General features: G+C 43.2%; 1 protein-coding gene across 1 annotated transcript in view; it reads left to right on the top strand.

The window, feature by feature from the left end:
* LOC133972119 (sodium- and chloride-dependent taurine transporter-like) overlaps window positions 1–14,936 on the top strand; it is a 33,329-nt gene that overhangs the window by 12,311 nt on the left and 6,082 nt on the right. The window contains exons 4-14 of the mRNA XM_062409360.1: window positions 3,243–3,331; window positions 4,252–4,397; window positions 4,801–4,933; window positions 6,320–6,454; window positions 6,672–6,775; window positions 6,875–6,999; window positions 9,597–9,709; window positions 10,538–10,675; window positions 12,988–13,090; window positions 14,008–14,108; window positions 14,319–14,489. Coding sequence (XP_062265344.1) covers window positions 3,243–3,331; window positions 4,252–4,397; window positions 4,801–4,933; window positions 6,320–6,454; window positions 6,672–6,775; window positions 6,875–6,999; window positions 9,597–9,709; window positions 10,538–10,675; window positions 12,988–13,090; window positions 14,008–14,108; window positions 14,319–14,489 — 1,358 coding nt within the window. The remainder of the gene's footprint in view (window positions 1–3,242; window positions 3,332–4,251; window positions 4,398–4,800; window positions 4,934–6,319; window positions 6,455–6,671; window positions 6,776–6,874; window positions 7,000–9,596; window positions 9,710–10,537; window positions 10,676–12,987; window positions 13,091–14,007; window positions 14,109–14,318; window positions 14,490–14,936) is intronic.

Here is a 14,936-nt window from a genome sequence, read left to right on the forward strand (position 1 = left end):
TAGAGTTGTTGTTGTTGCTCTACAAGGCAGTTCACAGTGAAATCGACTCAGCTGATCCTTGCACCATTTGCCCACATATATTTTTTTTCTTAACGTATACGAGTTAAGCCATGACAGGACGATTGAATCATCCGTGTAAACAAACACAAACCATTCCAGGAAGTCTCTGAGAACTCCAGACCACTCGAGCCTGGAAGGTTCCTGCTCAAACTGAAGATGCATGACAAGATAATCATGAACTCTGGAAAATGTCTGGACTATTGAGTGAGAACATTCTCTAGACTTTCACTTTCAGATTGACAGAAACTGAAAATTCTCTCGATCAGACGCATTCACAGCAACGAGGGAATATCCAGCGCTGTAGAAGAGTGGGCAGATGTAACTATGATGCGTAAGAATGATGTGGAGAAAGTAAAATCTCTCCCAGATTATGCTATTCAGTAGAATTGAGGATATAAATATAGGTGTTCAGGAAGTGATGAAATCTAATGGGGAAGAGCTCCAACTCCCAATTCCCCCAGTGGCCCAGTCGAGGAGGGGATTATGTTGCCTCAGCCTTGGCTCCTGCCGAACCACAGGAGGGTGAAGAGAGGCGATGAGGTGAAACGGGGTTGTCTCTTGTTGATTACCACAAAGCAAGAGGAGCAGCGGTCGGTGTGTGTGACTCGCACTGGGAGGTTTCCAGCTGACATGTATGAGGCGGTAGAGCGGCCTGACAGGAATGGAAATTCTCCTCGAGGAGCGTTTCATTCCGGAATAATGTTCCATGAAATTGCGTTCAGCCGCTCACCGGGACCCATCCACAGGTGAACGTCCCCTTTTGGTTGGAGACAGCAGGTGTCAAGAAAACATCCTGTTCACCGGAGGCTGCAGAAAGACGAGGACAAGAGGCTGGAGGTGCAGATCTAGGAACAGCTCACGGTGTAAGAAGAGAATCAGGGCTTGTTTTTATGTGAGTGGGCAAAAGGAAGTAAAATGAGGGCAAGCTCAACGAACTTTGTGATTCAGGGGCAATCAGGGGGGGGGGGAGAGTGAGACCAAGGTGTTCACCGCCAATTCATCCCTCACCTGGTCACCTTCAAAAACGTCTTCTGCCACCGCAATTCTACCCAGAAGGAGAGAAGACATCTTCTCTTCAGCTGTTGCTCAATCTATACCGTCCTCCCTCAAGCATTCTCAAAGTATGCTCAATCTTGATGGTGGTTCCTGAACCACCATGCAGGGAGCTCTAGAGACTTTCTATGAGTTCCCTTCCATGACGTCTGGTGGTTCCATGGTGGCCAGTAGGTTTAACACCATGCAAACACAGGAGTCAAGGAAAGGGCAACTAAAGGTTCAGTGTTGAATGTAGGTGAAGGATTCCAGCAGAGTATGAAGGGTCAGTGAGTGGAGTTGAAAGACGGACAGGGACAGGAATGCTGATGAGGGCTGAAGGAAGCTTGAGTAAATATAGCGACTCTTATTAGGAACAGATAGAAAAAATCCATAGCCCTGACACGACCTGTGGTCACCCCACACAGGCATATTCACAATCTGCTCCTAACCTCAGTTTTCCATTGGAAACGAGGTCAACGACACTTAAGGCGGATTCAAACATTTTTAAAAGCCCAATAGCAGCGTACTGACCCAAAAACAATAATATAAATGCTTCATTCTTCAGTGTCAATCCTCATGATAGACTGAACTTTCCAAAAGATGTATCTGGAAATCACCCGAGTCTGTAAAGTGAAAGAAGTGACGGTGGTTGGAGTTTAAAAGTATGGATCCCAAATGTAAACAGACTGAGCGAGGTCAGCTGAGGTCAGCGGATGAGCGCAAGCAATTACATCATGGAGGAGAACACATCTGTTTGTTTGATCAGCACTGTGCCATGTGATCCGAGCAAGTGACTGTGTGTGTGACTGTGTGTGTCTGTGTGTGTGTGTGACTGTGTGTTCAGAGATGTAGATGCTCGGCAGCTGCTAATTAGCTTTTAGCTGAGTGATTAAAAAGACGTGATGCGACAGTGAAGTAGTTCACACATTGATTTATACACGCACCCAAACACACACAGACGTACACACAGATCGGACTTTTCAATTAATGCATACAATTCACAATACACAGACACCCCCCCACCCCACCCCCACAGATGGCCAATGACGTTGAAGGACATTCATTTGGATGGATGGCAGCTGTCGACTGTCTGTGCTGACTGACACACACACACAAACACACATAGCCTTTTGTGGCCATGATCATTACTTAACCTTTAACCTAATCCATGTTCCAATCTTCCAACACCTGTTGTTACTTGAGAGGATTTTCTTATCTTCATAACCTTGTGGAGTAGGAACATAAGAACACACACACACACACACATACACTCAGCCTTGATCCTGTGTTTACCACCAGCTCACCACTGAAGGTTAAAAAACTAAAACATGGTGTTTTGTCGGCTTTGAGCAGCATGTGAAATTGTCCCGTAAATAACACAGGCTAACGGTGAAAGGCCACAGTGACCCGAGCTGTTTTAAAAAAAGGAAGAGACATTTAGATTTACAGCTCGCTGACAGTACATTTCAAACACGGGCTTCTCCAGTGTGAGCAACGTGCACAAAAGTGTTTCCTGAACATAACAGAAAAAGAGAAATCAGTCAGAACAGGAAGTAACGCTTTTATCACGGTGTTGCATCTGTACGGCCTCAGGATGTGACTGCTGCTTTGTACAAAGCTTTTCTCTTTATGACCCAGGTTCACCTCGTGCATCTGAGGTTATATTTTATTAAACCTCCTTTTTTATGGCGACAGAAAGAAAAATACTCACTGTCTCTCACAACAGGATGTACTCCACATGTATATGCATCACTTTCACCCCCTGAACATCACGTGTGTGTTCTTCGTTTCCTGAAATTTGACACTTGTTTCATTATGAAGAGACTGCTCTCACTTCCTGTTCTATGGCCGCTCACCACGCGTCTCTGAAAAGCTTCCTCGCTTCACGCAGCAAGCGGAGGCTCAACAGTTAACAAAGAAAAGAAGTGAAGTTCAAGAAGTCGTTCACTGGGGCCATGCAGACAAAGTTCTGTCGTGTTCAAGCCCCAGGTTATTTGAAAGAACGTCCATTGTTTGTTTTCCAAACACAATATCAATGACTAATCATTAAAATGTGTATTTTTCACCTTGTCACCAGACTGTTGACGTCTTCCTGTAGTCATCATCTTGACCTCCCCCCTCCCCCCCTTCTCTCTCTCTCTCTGCAGGTATTGGTTATGCCTCCATTGTGATCGTTTCCCTGCTGAACATCTACTACATCGTCATCCTGGCCTGGGGTCTCTACTACCTATTCCAGGTGGGATCAGAGAGAAATGACTGATGGCAACTTCTTTTTTCTTTTACTCCCTTCATTCACAACTTGTATTTTAGAAACCATGAATATTCATTATGTTAGTTGGACCTAATACTGGCAGTATCAGGATCAGCTAAAGAAATTGAAGCTCCCACCATATGAAAAAAACCTCTCTAAACTTCCTGCCTGAGGAAATGATCAACAGACGCAGTCCATGATTAACTGGAAGACTGACAGCTCCAGTAGATAATGTGATGACAAATTAGTAGTTTCCTCTTGATCTGCTAGAACAACCCGATCGTGATGCTTAGGGAATGTGTTCCTGTTTTGCACGTGGTCCTTTTGTGTGCCAAGATGAATCGAGCTGTGTTGACTTAATGATTGTGTAGGTGGGTGTTGGCACGTCAGGAATCTTGCCAACGCATACAAGTTACAAGTCTGTCAAGGCTTATTAAATATAATTATTTCATCCATGTCATTGTTAAGCTGATAAGTGTGAACTGGAGCATGTTCATAAAGAAAAGGAGATAGATCCAAACTACCATGAAACAGAAAAATAACAATAGTTGCACAAATGAGCATTGCATGAGGTTCCACTGGTTTTAACATGTTCCAAGTGAAACTGAAATTGTAGTTTTCTGCAAAGGTTAATTCAACTTTTGAAGCTTGCTTCTGAACATGCAGTCAGATCTATGTGCAGTGGTTTAGATGAAAAATATGATCTTTTAAATCAAACCCTCGAAATCAAAGCTTCCATTCTCAAACTGCGTAACCTGTTCTGCAAATTTATACTGGATCATGTATGGCTAAAAAATTAGAGACATTTCTAAGAACCAGTTTTTTAAAGTGACCTATGTGTAAGAAAACAGCAGCAGCAGCCTAGTGAGTGATCTCTAATGTGAATTGTTCTTTTTCCATTTCAGTGTTTTCAGCCGGAGCTGCCCTGGGCCAAGTGCAACCAGCCCTGGAACACCGATCGCTGCATTGAAGACACCTTCCGCAAGAACAAAACCATTTGGCTGGCCTCCAACATCACCAACTTCACCTCCCCCGTCACTGAGTTCTGGGAGTAAGTTACACAAGTGTGCGCACATGCTCAGTAAATCACATGTGCTCTTCATGTCGTTTCACACGTGACGGGTTTGGAGTTCCTCTCTGATTAATGATCTGCACTCGGAAAGGGAGGGTCGACTGTAAAGAATGTGTTTGAAACATGTTTGAAACAACCTGATTGGCCGATATAAGAGAACCTCCATACATTTACTATCAGAGGAAAATGCAAACGCCATCAGGCTACACATGTTAAATATTTTCCAATCTTTAGTGGGTTGCTCGGTTGGTCAAACCTGCCGAAGTCAACTCGTCTGTCTCCAGGACACAGAAAGTAGCTGAAACATTAGTAACGTAATCATTTTACATAAGTTAATCTATCAAATTTGTCTTTTTAAAGCTTTCCCTTTTTTGTTCCACAGACATAACGTGCTGGGTATCAGCAATGGTATAGAAGATATTGGTCCTGTTAAATGGGACCTGGCTTTGTGTTTACTGCTCGTCTGGGTCATCTGCTTCTTCTGCATCTGGAAGGGAGTCAAGTCCACTGGCAAGGTACGTCAATATATAGATATATATATATGTATAACCTGTGCTGTTATGTATAACCAGTCGTGTTGTAGGATTCCTCTTGAACCTGCTGAACTCAGAAGGTCTGAGAACTCACTCGTCCACTGTTAATGTATCATACTGATGCAGAAACCACTGATAGAGTGATGCTCACATGACCAGGAGAACAATGCCGTTCTCTGTTCAAGCCGAGGGCACTTCTCTTTTTTTCAAGGCCAAGGGAGTTGCGGTTGTATTCTATGCAATGTTGTCTGCCCCCCCGTTTCCCGAACTTAGTATGAAGAAGTTTATTGATCTTGTGAAACTGGAAAGGTTTAGAAATGGAACGGGGAAGTACGTGTCATTCTGTGTTTGAGCATCAACGGATCACAAACCCTTTTGTCATGTTCAAAATCGAACTCCTATTCTCTCGGTGTTGATGCTGATTGGGGTCCGTGTAGAAAACATTTTGTCTCAAGAGGCTAGCTCTGTAAGGCTGGTGATGTAGGTCAGGTAAAAAATTGGCTGAACGGACTTGAAGTTGAGTTGCCAGCAAAGAGGAACTCATTTCACAGTAAAACATCAGAGTCCTAGGTCGTTACTTAGCAAGTATTCTTGGTAATTTCTGACAATTAGGACACTTAACTGTTTGTATTTATGTTTTACAGATCCAGAAATATGATTTAAATGTCAGCTATTACCCCGTTGAACATAAAACACCTAGGCTTGATCAAAAACCCATAAATGTTGTTTTTGTACAGGAATTGACCAAACGTGATGATTTATCTGCGATTAGCCCAAATTTGATATCAGCATAGTAAATATTTTGGTTAAGCATTAACTCTGAAAGGAACTGGCTCATTTGATTATCCCATTTGTAGGAGTTTTGCCGGATGAATAGCTCGCACGACATTTAAGACCTTGGTTTGTTGCTGCTACAGCAACAACAACATTTCGCCGTGAGACCAGAGGCAGCTCAATCAACCCCAGACTCTTTTTATAGCCTCAACAGTCTAATTGGTCTGGTCGGATTTATGCTTTCTGGAAGCCACATGTTGTAACTCTGGTCATAAAGACTCCTACAAGGCCAAGTGTGGTCACTGCTTTCCGTGTAACAGATACTGATACACCGCTATTGATTAAACGGGCAGCCAGCGGTCTGCTCCTGTCACAATCGAGAAATAAATTCAAAGATTTATCAGGCATAATTCTGTGTAATGAAACCAAAGATGTGATCTCAGGGGCCGAATAACAAATTAACATCCTTGTCATTGGAGGAGGCAGAGCAGACACTCGAGCTCCATGAACAGGCCTCCTCCAGAATACTAACAAGAGGCTGCTGAGTGTTTTCCCACCGTGACCTTGCTTTGCTGTTTCTGTGCCCTCCCTCAGGTGGTCTACATCACCGCCACCTTCCCGTTCATCATGCTCATCGTGCTGTTGATCCGCGGCGTGACACTGCCAGGTGCTTCAGCGGGCATCAAGTTCTACCTGTACCCGGACCTGGCTCGCCTGAAGGACCCAGAGGTTGGTGCCCTGGCTCATCTTAAGTGACATCAGTTCTGACCAGACATTGCTACGCAGGCAGTTTTAGCGATTTGCATAGGCTACTGATTAGCTCCAGTTAGCGTGTGTTCAGTTGTGTCGTTGGAGCTCCTCTACACATCGATCGTGGTCCTGGGTTCCCCCCTCATCAAGTGGCCTCAGCCTCTCCCCCCCCCCGCCCTCTCTTCCCGTTTTGCAGGTGTGGATTGACGCTGGCACCCAGATCTTCTTTTCCTACGCCATCTGTCTGGGCGCCATGACTTCCTTGGGGAGCTACAACAAGTACAAATACAACTGCTACAGGTGAGGTGCTAGTTTCAGTGAGGGGGTTAGCTGTAGGGGAGAGAGGGGATCCTTGTGTGTTCATTAACAAATCCTCCTCATGACATATGTGTGACATAGGGACTGTTTGCTGCTGGGAGCCCTCAACAGTGGTACCAGTTTTGTGTCTGGCTTCGCAATATTTTCCGTCCTGGGCTTCATGGCACAAGAGCAAGGGGTGGACATTGCTGAGGTGGCAGAGTCAGGTACGAGGGTTCTGTAAAGGCGGCAGTGATGGTGGGCGCTGCTTCCTGGTTAACAAATTAAACAACAGTGAATATAAAGAAAAAAACAGCAACGAAAACCCAAAAGAGAACTAGCCAATACGTTTAATTCCAAATTCAATTGTAATTTGGAATCAAAAAGGATTCCCTGATTTAATTACAAATGACGGCATCTGAATATGGAAGTTTCCGCAATCAAACACTCCTTGACAAACGCAGAATGGGAGGAAACCAGTATCACCGCACCCAGTTGAGGTAGTTCGATGGACTAGGGCTTAATATACAGTACCTCTTGTGCCAGTGTGCTAGAGTTTTTTTTTTTTTTCGAGATGTTCCTTGTCTACACACGTGACAAACTGCCATGACCATTGTTGTAACTTATCTATTTCAGTGACATATTGGCAAATGGTGTTAGTAGTTTCTGCCAAGCTTGCAATGTGTGTGAGGGTCCACAGCCAATAAATGCCACACCTCAATCACAAAGACACACTGGAAATATGAGCTACACAACACTTTGCCTAAGGAAGAAAAGACTGTCCTCCAGCGCCTCTATTTTTGTATTGATTGGAACATGGAGAGTGAGATGTGGTTCTTAGTGCCATCATCTCTTCCATAGATCTACAGTATATATATATACACAATGTACAGAATTGCTGAAGCCTAATAACAGTGCAACTTTGTTTACTTTGGACTTTTCCCAAAGTTATTCACGCTTGTTTTTCAGATCCCTAAACAGATGAAAACAGGATTTTCTTTAGAAATCTTTATTCTTAAGAAATACCAGTCACGCTCAAACAAAGTATAAATAGCATCCGATACTAAATGGAAACTTATTTTTACTGTTTTCTGTGATGCATTCCTCCTTTACTTGCTGAAGATATTTAGCATCTGGTTGGACACAAATTGAGAGCTTGGATCTAGCATGTTATGCTAACGACAAAATGAAGATAATTTCAGTTTCAAGTACTTTTAAGAAACCCAGGCTTCATCTAATGTCCCAAGGTCAATCAGTCTGGTTGGGTTTTTGGAATTGTCCAATATCAACATTGTGAAGTTTATGGTTGATTTTTGAGTTGGAGCAGATGTGTCTTACATCCCTGACTCACGGGCAACATAGAATCCAGTAATTTAGAAAATGTATCTGAGTCAAAGAACAGCAGGTTGATTAAACTCCTGCAGAAACACCATAAGTGTTCATACTCAGGCCGTCAGGTTGGCAAGATATCAGAGGAACATCACAGGCAAGTCAGCCTTAACCGCGACTGCTTGATTCTGATGCATCTGTGTGCAGGAGAGAATATGACTGAATACACAGAGGATAGAGTGTCTGTGCACACGGTTAACTCCAGAATGTACTTAAAAGAAAAGAAAGACGAACAAAGTTTTAGAACCCTTTGTTTAGTAGAGTGGAATACTGAATTATCAAACAGATGTGGATCCTGTCCCACGAGTTATACTCTTGGATTACCTTGCCTCTTGTGCAGTTGGAGGTTGGAAGTTCTTTTTTCCGGAGTCATCGCGGTGTTTGGTTGGATGCCCTGTCATACTCACGACAAAAAAACAAAAAAACGGAACACATTTGCATATCTTGCTATCAGCTGCAATTCTGTTTTGCTGTTCCGGCTTCTTCCTCGTTTCTTGACTTGTTGGTTGAACATCAAATTAGACCCTCGAAAAAAAAAGAAGCAAAAAGGTTTTGCTCTTTATTCCCACATCACAGACTGCATTTGCTGCTGTTTTGTATCAGTCATTTTGCATTCATCAGAGAGAGGAACATGCTTTATTCAGCCAGGAATGTAAAATGACTTGAGTGACGTAAGAGTTGACACACTTACACACTAATGAGTGAGAAACTAAGAAAGAAGCACTTGAATCAGCTTCTCTAAGCAGATGATGGTCTCCGTGTGAAAGGCTCTCAGCTGCCTGGAGAAGTGACTCGTGCGGTTCTTCATCAGGTTACACTTTTCACGTAATTGCTGAATTGTTTCCAGAGGTTTACGCTCTTTTTGTTATTTTTATTTGTATTGTTTTTGGTAACTTAATGCCACCCAACATATTCAATATATAGGTTGCTTTACGAATTTCTGATGGCTTAACTATACTCACAAAAAAATGACATTACAGATTATACTCGACATGTTTGTTATTGTTGATGTATTCCTGTTATTGATCTGTTCTCCTTTTATTATGATGTTCCATGTTTTTAATGTGAAATGACGTCATGTGTTAATACAAAACGTCATTAATGTCATAAGTAGCTTGTTCCAGAGGAGGTGAGGGGTAAGTAAAGATGAGTCAGATCAGATACACTTGAAGTAACGACACCTAGTTTGATATTAACACACAACACACACACAACACGTGCAGAAAGACACATAAACACAAACATCTATATGAAGTTTGTAGGTTTGCCATCATGTGCATTCATATCTGGTTCTGCGTCGCCATGTGTTTGGGGCTTTTCTTCGGACATGGATGCAGATCAGATGAGCTCATCACATGATACTAATGTCGCCTCCCCCCATGCCCCTCTCTCTGCTCTCACCCCCGCCCCCCTCCCCTCCCCCTCCCCTCTGCAGGTCCAGGCCTGGCCTTCATCGCCTACCCCAAGGCTGTAACCATGATGCCTTTCCCTACAGTCTGGGCAGTGCTCTTCTTCGTCATGCTGCTGCTGCTTGGGCTCGACAGTCAGGTGAGCAGAGAAGTCCCGGCTGTTGAAATGTTAAAGATGTGGTGATAAAAAGCTCTGACTGTTGAGGCGCCCTTTAGCAAGACTCTCAGCGGCTTATTGGCCGGTTGTAGACGTAGGAATGTGTGCGAGGAAGCCGAGCAGCCACAGACGAAACAAATTATTTAACGTGGATTAAAAACAGAATTCATTCGAAACTATTACAGCACTAAGTCTCATAAAACCATATTTAAATTCACCAGGTCCGTATTTTCATTTTGATCTGGAACGAATTGCACACGCTAAACATTGTAAGAATTCACACACGTGTCACACTGACCCTCACGTGGCTGCGGTCGAAAGGGACATGCACACACATCCTGAAAAGAGGGAGGGGGGGGGGGGGGGGGGGGGGGGATCAGTTGACAGAATTAACTGCATTGCCTCTCAGTTGAGTCATATTTTATTGCTCATTCTCACATGATCCATGCATTACACCCTGTGAAAATCATGATTTAAAAAAATTAGAAACAACCCACCTAACTTCTTATGTTAAAGAACAGAGAATAAGATCCTGGTTCTGCACTAAAACCGACTTTCATGTTTATCCATTCAGTAGTTTTCATCTAATCCAACTATAAAAACAAATAAACCAATAGACGAGGGTGAAAACATAACCTCCTGGTGGAAGTAACCACTGTGACTGAAGATTCTTTAATTAAACTCACATGTAGGTTTCTCCAGCAAAACAGAAATAGAAGTCAAATTCCAATACTTATGAAGATATGAACATTAATCATCGATTGTCATTTTGTTGTTGTTGATCTGACGCCGCCTGTGTTGTCCCTGCAGTTTGTGGAGGTGGAAGGGCAGATCACATCACTGGTGGATCTGTATCCGTCCTTCCTAAGGAAGGGTTACCGCAGAGAGATCTTCATCGCTATCATCTGCAGCATCAGCTACCTGCTTGGACTGACCATGGTTACCAAGGTGAGCTGTTGTGAATGCTCTGTAGACTGTTACCTGTGAGTTTAACCTGCTTGTATCCAGCACGTGCACAGTAGCCTCTGTTAATTGCACGTACATATTGTGGCTGCTGACCTCATTTATCGGCTCCGGCCCAAAGCTCTGTTCACCAGTAGCTCCAGTGTTCAGGCGGTTATTAGTGTTCGTCCCCGGGGAGATGACAGTCGGCTATTTATACTGTCAAGTCATGAGAACTTCCCTTCCCTCCTCCAGTATTAATAGATTCTCCAGACCTGACTTAGCTTTTCCAAGTCTTCCTCCTTCTATTCTTGTCTGTTTTCCGATGATTTTCCCATCGTTCTTTATTCCCATCGTTCCCATCCTGCTGTTCCTGTCCCACCTCCCCTCTTCGGCCCGAACTCCTCTTCCTCGTCTGTCCTGAGCTCTTCTCCTCTTCTCCTCTCTGGACTCGTTTTACTCCTCATACCTTTTTCTTGACTGTTTTGTCTTTTCTCTCCTCCTTTGTGACTCAGTGACATTTATCCTCTCTTGAATAATACAGACGTGTTATTGTGATGCATCATCCTGACAGAACCTGCTCTGTAGCAGCAGACTCTTTCCATCACGACCTCTCAAACCTAGTGTGGTCGTCATAATCTCTCCGGGACCTGATACTGTGCAGATCTGCTCTGTCGACACAGTGATGCTCTGTTTCTTCTGTTAGGCCCGAGAGTTTCATGATATAAGAAGTCATCGCAAAGTCTGCAAGAAGAAGAACTCTAAGAAAAAAAGCCAAAACAAATAAAACTGGATTTTCTAGCGTTTCTGCAATATTTGTATTTCTGGGTTTAGCTGGGGGGGAGAAGATGAGGATTGCATGAACCAAAGATCCGGTTCGATCTCTGTGTCCGACGGAGCTTCATGAAACCACAGTGCATTTGTCTGAGCTAATAAGCCGTCACCTTACCTGCACTGCGCTTGGAGCATTTTGAAAAATGCGGATTTGTTCCACCCTCTGCGTGCCGTGTATTCATCTGGAAATGATGAATAAGTTATGAAAATGAAGAACCGGCCAACTGTCAAAATTCCTATTTCACACACAAAGGAGGCAACAAATTTGTGGTTTTCATGCCCATCACAAGATGAAATGAAAAGTGTAACCTCCTCAGCTGTGAATCTCTTTGGCGCTCTTCTCTCTCTCTCTGTGTGTGTGTGTGTGTGTGTGTGTGTGTGTGAGGAGATCAAGCTGCTGGCTGGTTAGCATTGTACATTCTGCAGATATCCCTTCATCTCTATCTGGATGTGTTTTTATATATAACGTCAAGTCATGATTTAAACATTCGCCACTGGAGCGTCTGGAGAGTCTGGTGTGAGACGGACTGGAATGAAAGTTTAGCAGCTGGCACATTGAAACAAAGAGACTCGTACAGAAGCAGTGAAGACGAGCTGCTCTTTGTTTGGACACAGTTACTGTGACTGTCGGTTCCTCTTCTTAAACATCTGTCCAGGAACTGAAATGTGAAATGTCCATCAGCCCCCGGTGCTGCAGGCTCGTCCTGGCGAATAACAACATCAAGACGGGAAACACTCAAATAATTTATGATGATTTAAAAAAAAAATGAATTTGTGGTAATTCATTGTGTGTCTCTAATCTCACATGCACCTTCCATCCTCCACCTCGTCACTCTCCTCCTCCGGCCTCTCAAACCGCCACCGCCCTCCCAGCCTTCATTCCTCTTCTCACACAACGTATAACCTTCTCTCTGTCATTCTATTTCCCCCTCTCCCCCCCCCCCCCTCTCTCCCTCCCTCTCTCTTCCTCTCTGTCGTTCCCATGACAACATCTTTTTATGGATGCTGTGGCCTGGTTTAAGTTTAGGATTCCCATGACTGTTAAAGCAGTTATCACCCCGGACACACACACACACACACACGAGCACACACACACACTCAGAAGCAGTTGTCTTCTCACATGCCGACATGTCTGCCGGTCATGTTCTGTCTTAAAATATCTCTTTGTATCTCGGGCTCTTTGTTTCTCTGTCTCTTTATATCTTTCTCTTTATATCTGTGTCTCTATATGTCTGCCTGTTTATATCCACTTCCCTTTAATATCTGAGTCTCTACACCACATATCTTAATACTCACATGATACTTAGACAATTGTGTGTTTCTGTAGCTTTGTGCTCAACCTGCCTCCTGCAGTTCACCTCCATGCACCAGTAGATACATGCATTCTGATCCTACACAGTTGTTTTTAGTGTGATTTTTACAAGACGGGACATTTTCTGAACAGTATTTTAAATGTGTCCTTCTGTGTGTTTGTCTCTGTGCAGGGTGGCATGTATGTTTTCCAGCTGTTTGATTACTATGCAGCGAGCGGTGTGTGCCTTCTGTGGGTGGCATTCTTTGAATGTATTGCTGTTGCCTGGGTTTATGGTGAGTAACTTCCCTCTTTAATATCCTTTTTATTTTTTTAATTTCCTGTAGTGCACAGGGGCCTGATGCTCCTGAGGTATTCTCCTGTAATGTCTGACCTGAATGTGACGCTCACTTGGTCGTAAACTTGAGGGGATGGAGAACCTTTCTACCGATTCAATGCTATCACGATACTCTGGTGTAGAGTAGTCTAATCGTTTTGAAATAAGATGTTATTTTTAATCACTAGACTGTGGTTAAATAGCTGAAGATTCTTTAACAAACACTTTATACAATATGATTTCTATAACCGAAAACAACGGACATCACAAAACAGTTTAATATATAGATATCGTTGTTCTTGCTCATTAAGCTAGTGCCATCAGAAAAAATAAAATAAATGTAAATCATATTCCAAACTTCGGATTTAAGATCTCAAGGTTTAGGTTGTATCAATGAGTATTATCTACTTTCTCGCGTTCGCTTCGTTTTTTCTGAAATGTCATTACGTCAGACATCAGACTCTGTATACTGCCATCTGCTGGACAGAAGTGGTATCATCTTTTTTCCTCGACTAAGCAAGAGGAAGCAGATCAAGCAACTTTATTATCGATAGTTTATTGAAGAATCGTAGAATGTATATATTGCGATACTATATATTTTTTTTGCACTGTCACAAAGAGAATCTCCTTATTCTACGATCGATTATTTCACCAAAACAAACGATTAGACACTCTTTAATTGAGAGAGACAATAAATAGATAAATCAAAGCCAGTTTGGAATAAGAACTCTTCTATATCCTGTCTAAAGAACTTTCAAATTAAAACGTGCCTCTCACATAATATTGCCTTTGCTATTTACCTTCCTGGCACATTCTGTTGCTGAGCGAGTTTTTCTCAGGAGACGAGAAAATTAGATTTTGTTTCTGTCTCCGCAGGCGCTGATAATTTCTACGATGCGGTTGAGGACATGATTGGCTACAGACCAAACCCATGGATGAAATGGAGCTGGTCTTACATCACTCCTACACTGTGTATGGTAAGAGCTTCTCTTTTGCTTTTCACATGGCTAGAGTCCGACCTCTTCCTCTTTTTTATTCTAAGACGTTTTCCACTTCCTGAAACTTGTTCTTGTGTCATCACGGTCTTTCTTCATCTCTCTTCACACTCGTCTTAAAGAGACAAATCACCAACATGAAGTTGTTTGAGGTTTACCTCCTGTAAATGAACTTTTCCTCTTCTTCCTCAGGGCTGCTTTGTTTTCTCCTTGGTCAAATACAAGCCATTGACATATAACAAGGTCTACGAGTATCCTGACGGGGCCATTGGACTCGGATGGACCCTGGCCCTGGCTTCTATGATCTGCATCCCCATGGTGGTTGTCATCAAGATCATTCAATCTGATGGGCCGCTCATTGAGGTGGGTGCTTGTGTTATCGGAGCCTGAAGGGTCGTGCACAGAGTCTCTTGAGGATTACTTTAGTTTTCTTCCAGTCCCGCTGATCCCGTCTGAGCCCGAGAGAAAAGTAACTGGCCCCCAGCTGAACTCGAAGCTGCACCGAGTTTGTGTTTCTCCGATTACAGGCGTGTGCGCTGTAAAAAGTGTGTGACCGACCAGAGCCGAATATCACCACTCGTCTTAATCAGCTTGTTGAATCTTACCTCGAACTGGTCATGAAATACCGCTCGAGAGGCGTGACCACAAAATGAATCCTCAAAAGAATTCTTGTAGTGACTGTTAGGAGGATCCACAGACTTTAATATTAACTTAAGATGTGTAATTCAAGCACCATTTAAACTTATTTTGCTTATATCTGCTTGTTTTAAGACCAGTTTTTAAAACATCTCGTTCTTTTTCATGTTCTCT

Source organism: Platichthys flesus, chromosome 2 (assembly GCF_949316205.1).
Source record: "Platichthys flesus chromosome 2, fPlaFle2.1, whole genome shotgun sequence".
Classification (NCBI taxonomy): domain Eukaryota; kingdom Metazoa; phylum Chordata; class Actinopteri; order Pleuronectiformes; family Pleuronectidae; genus Platichthys; species Platichthys flesus.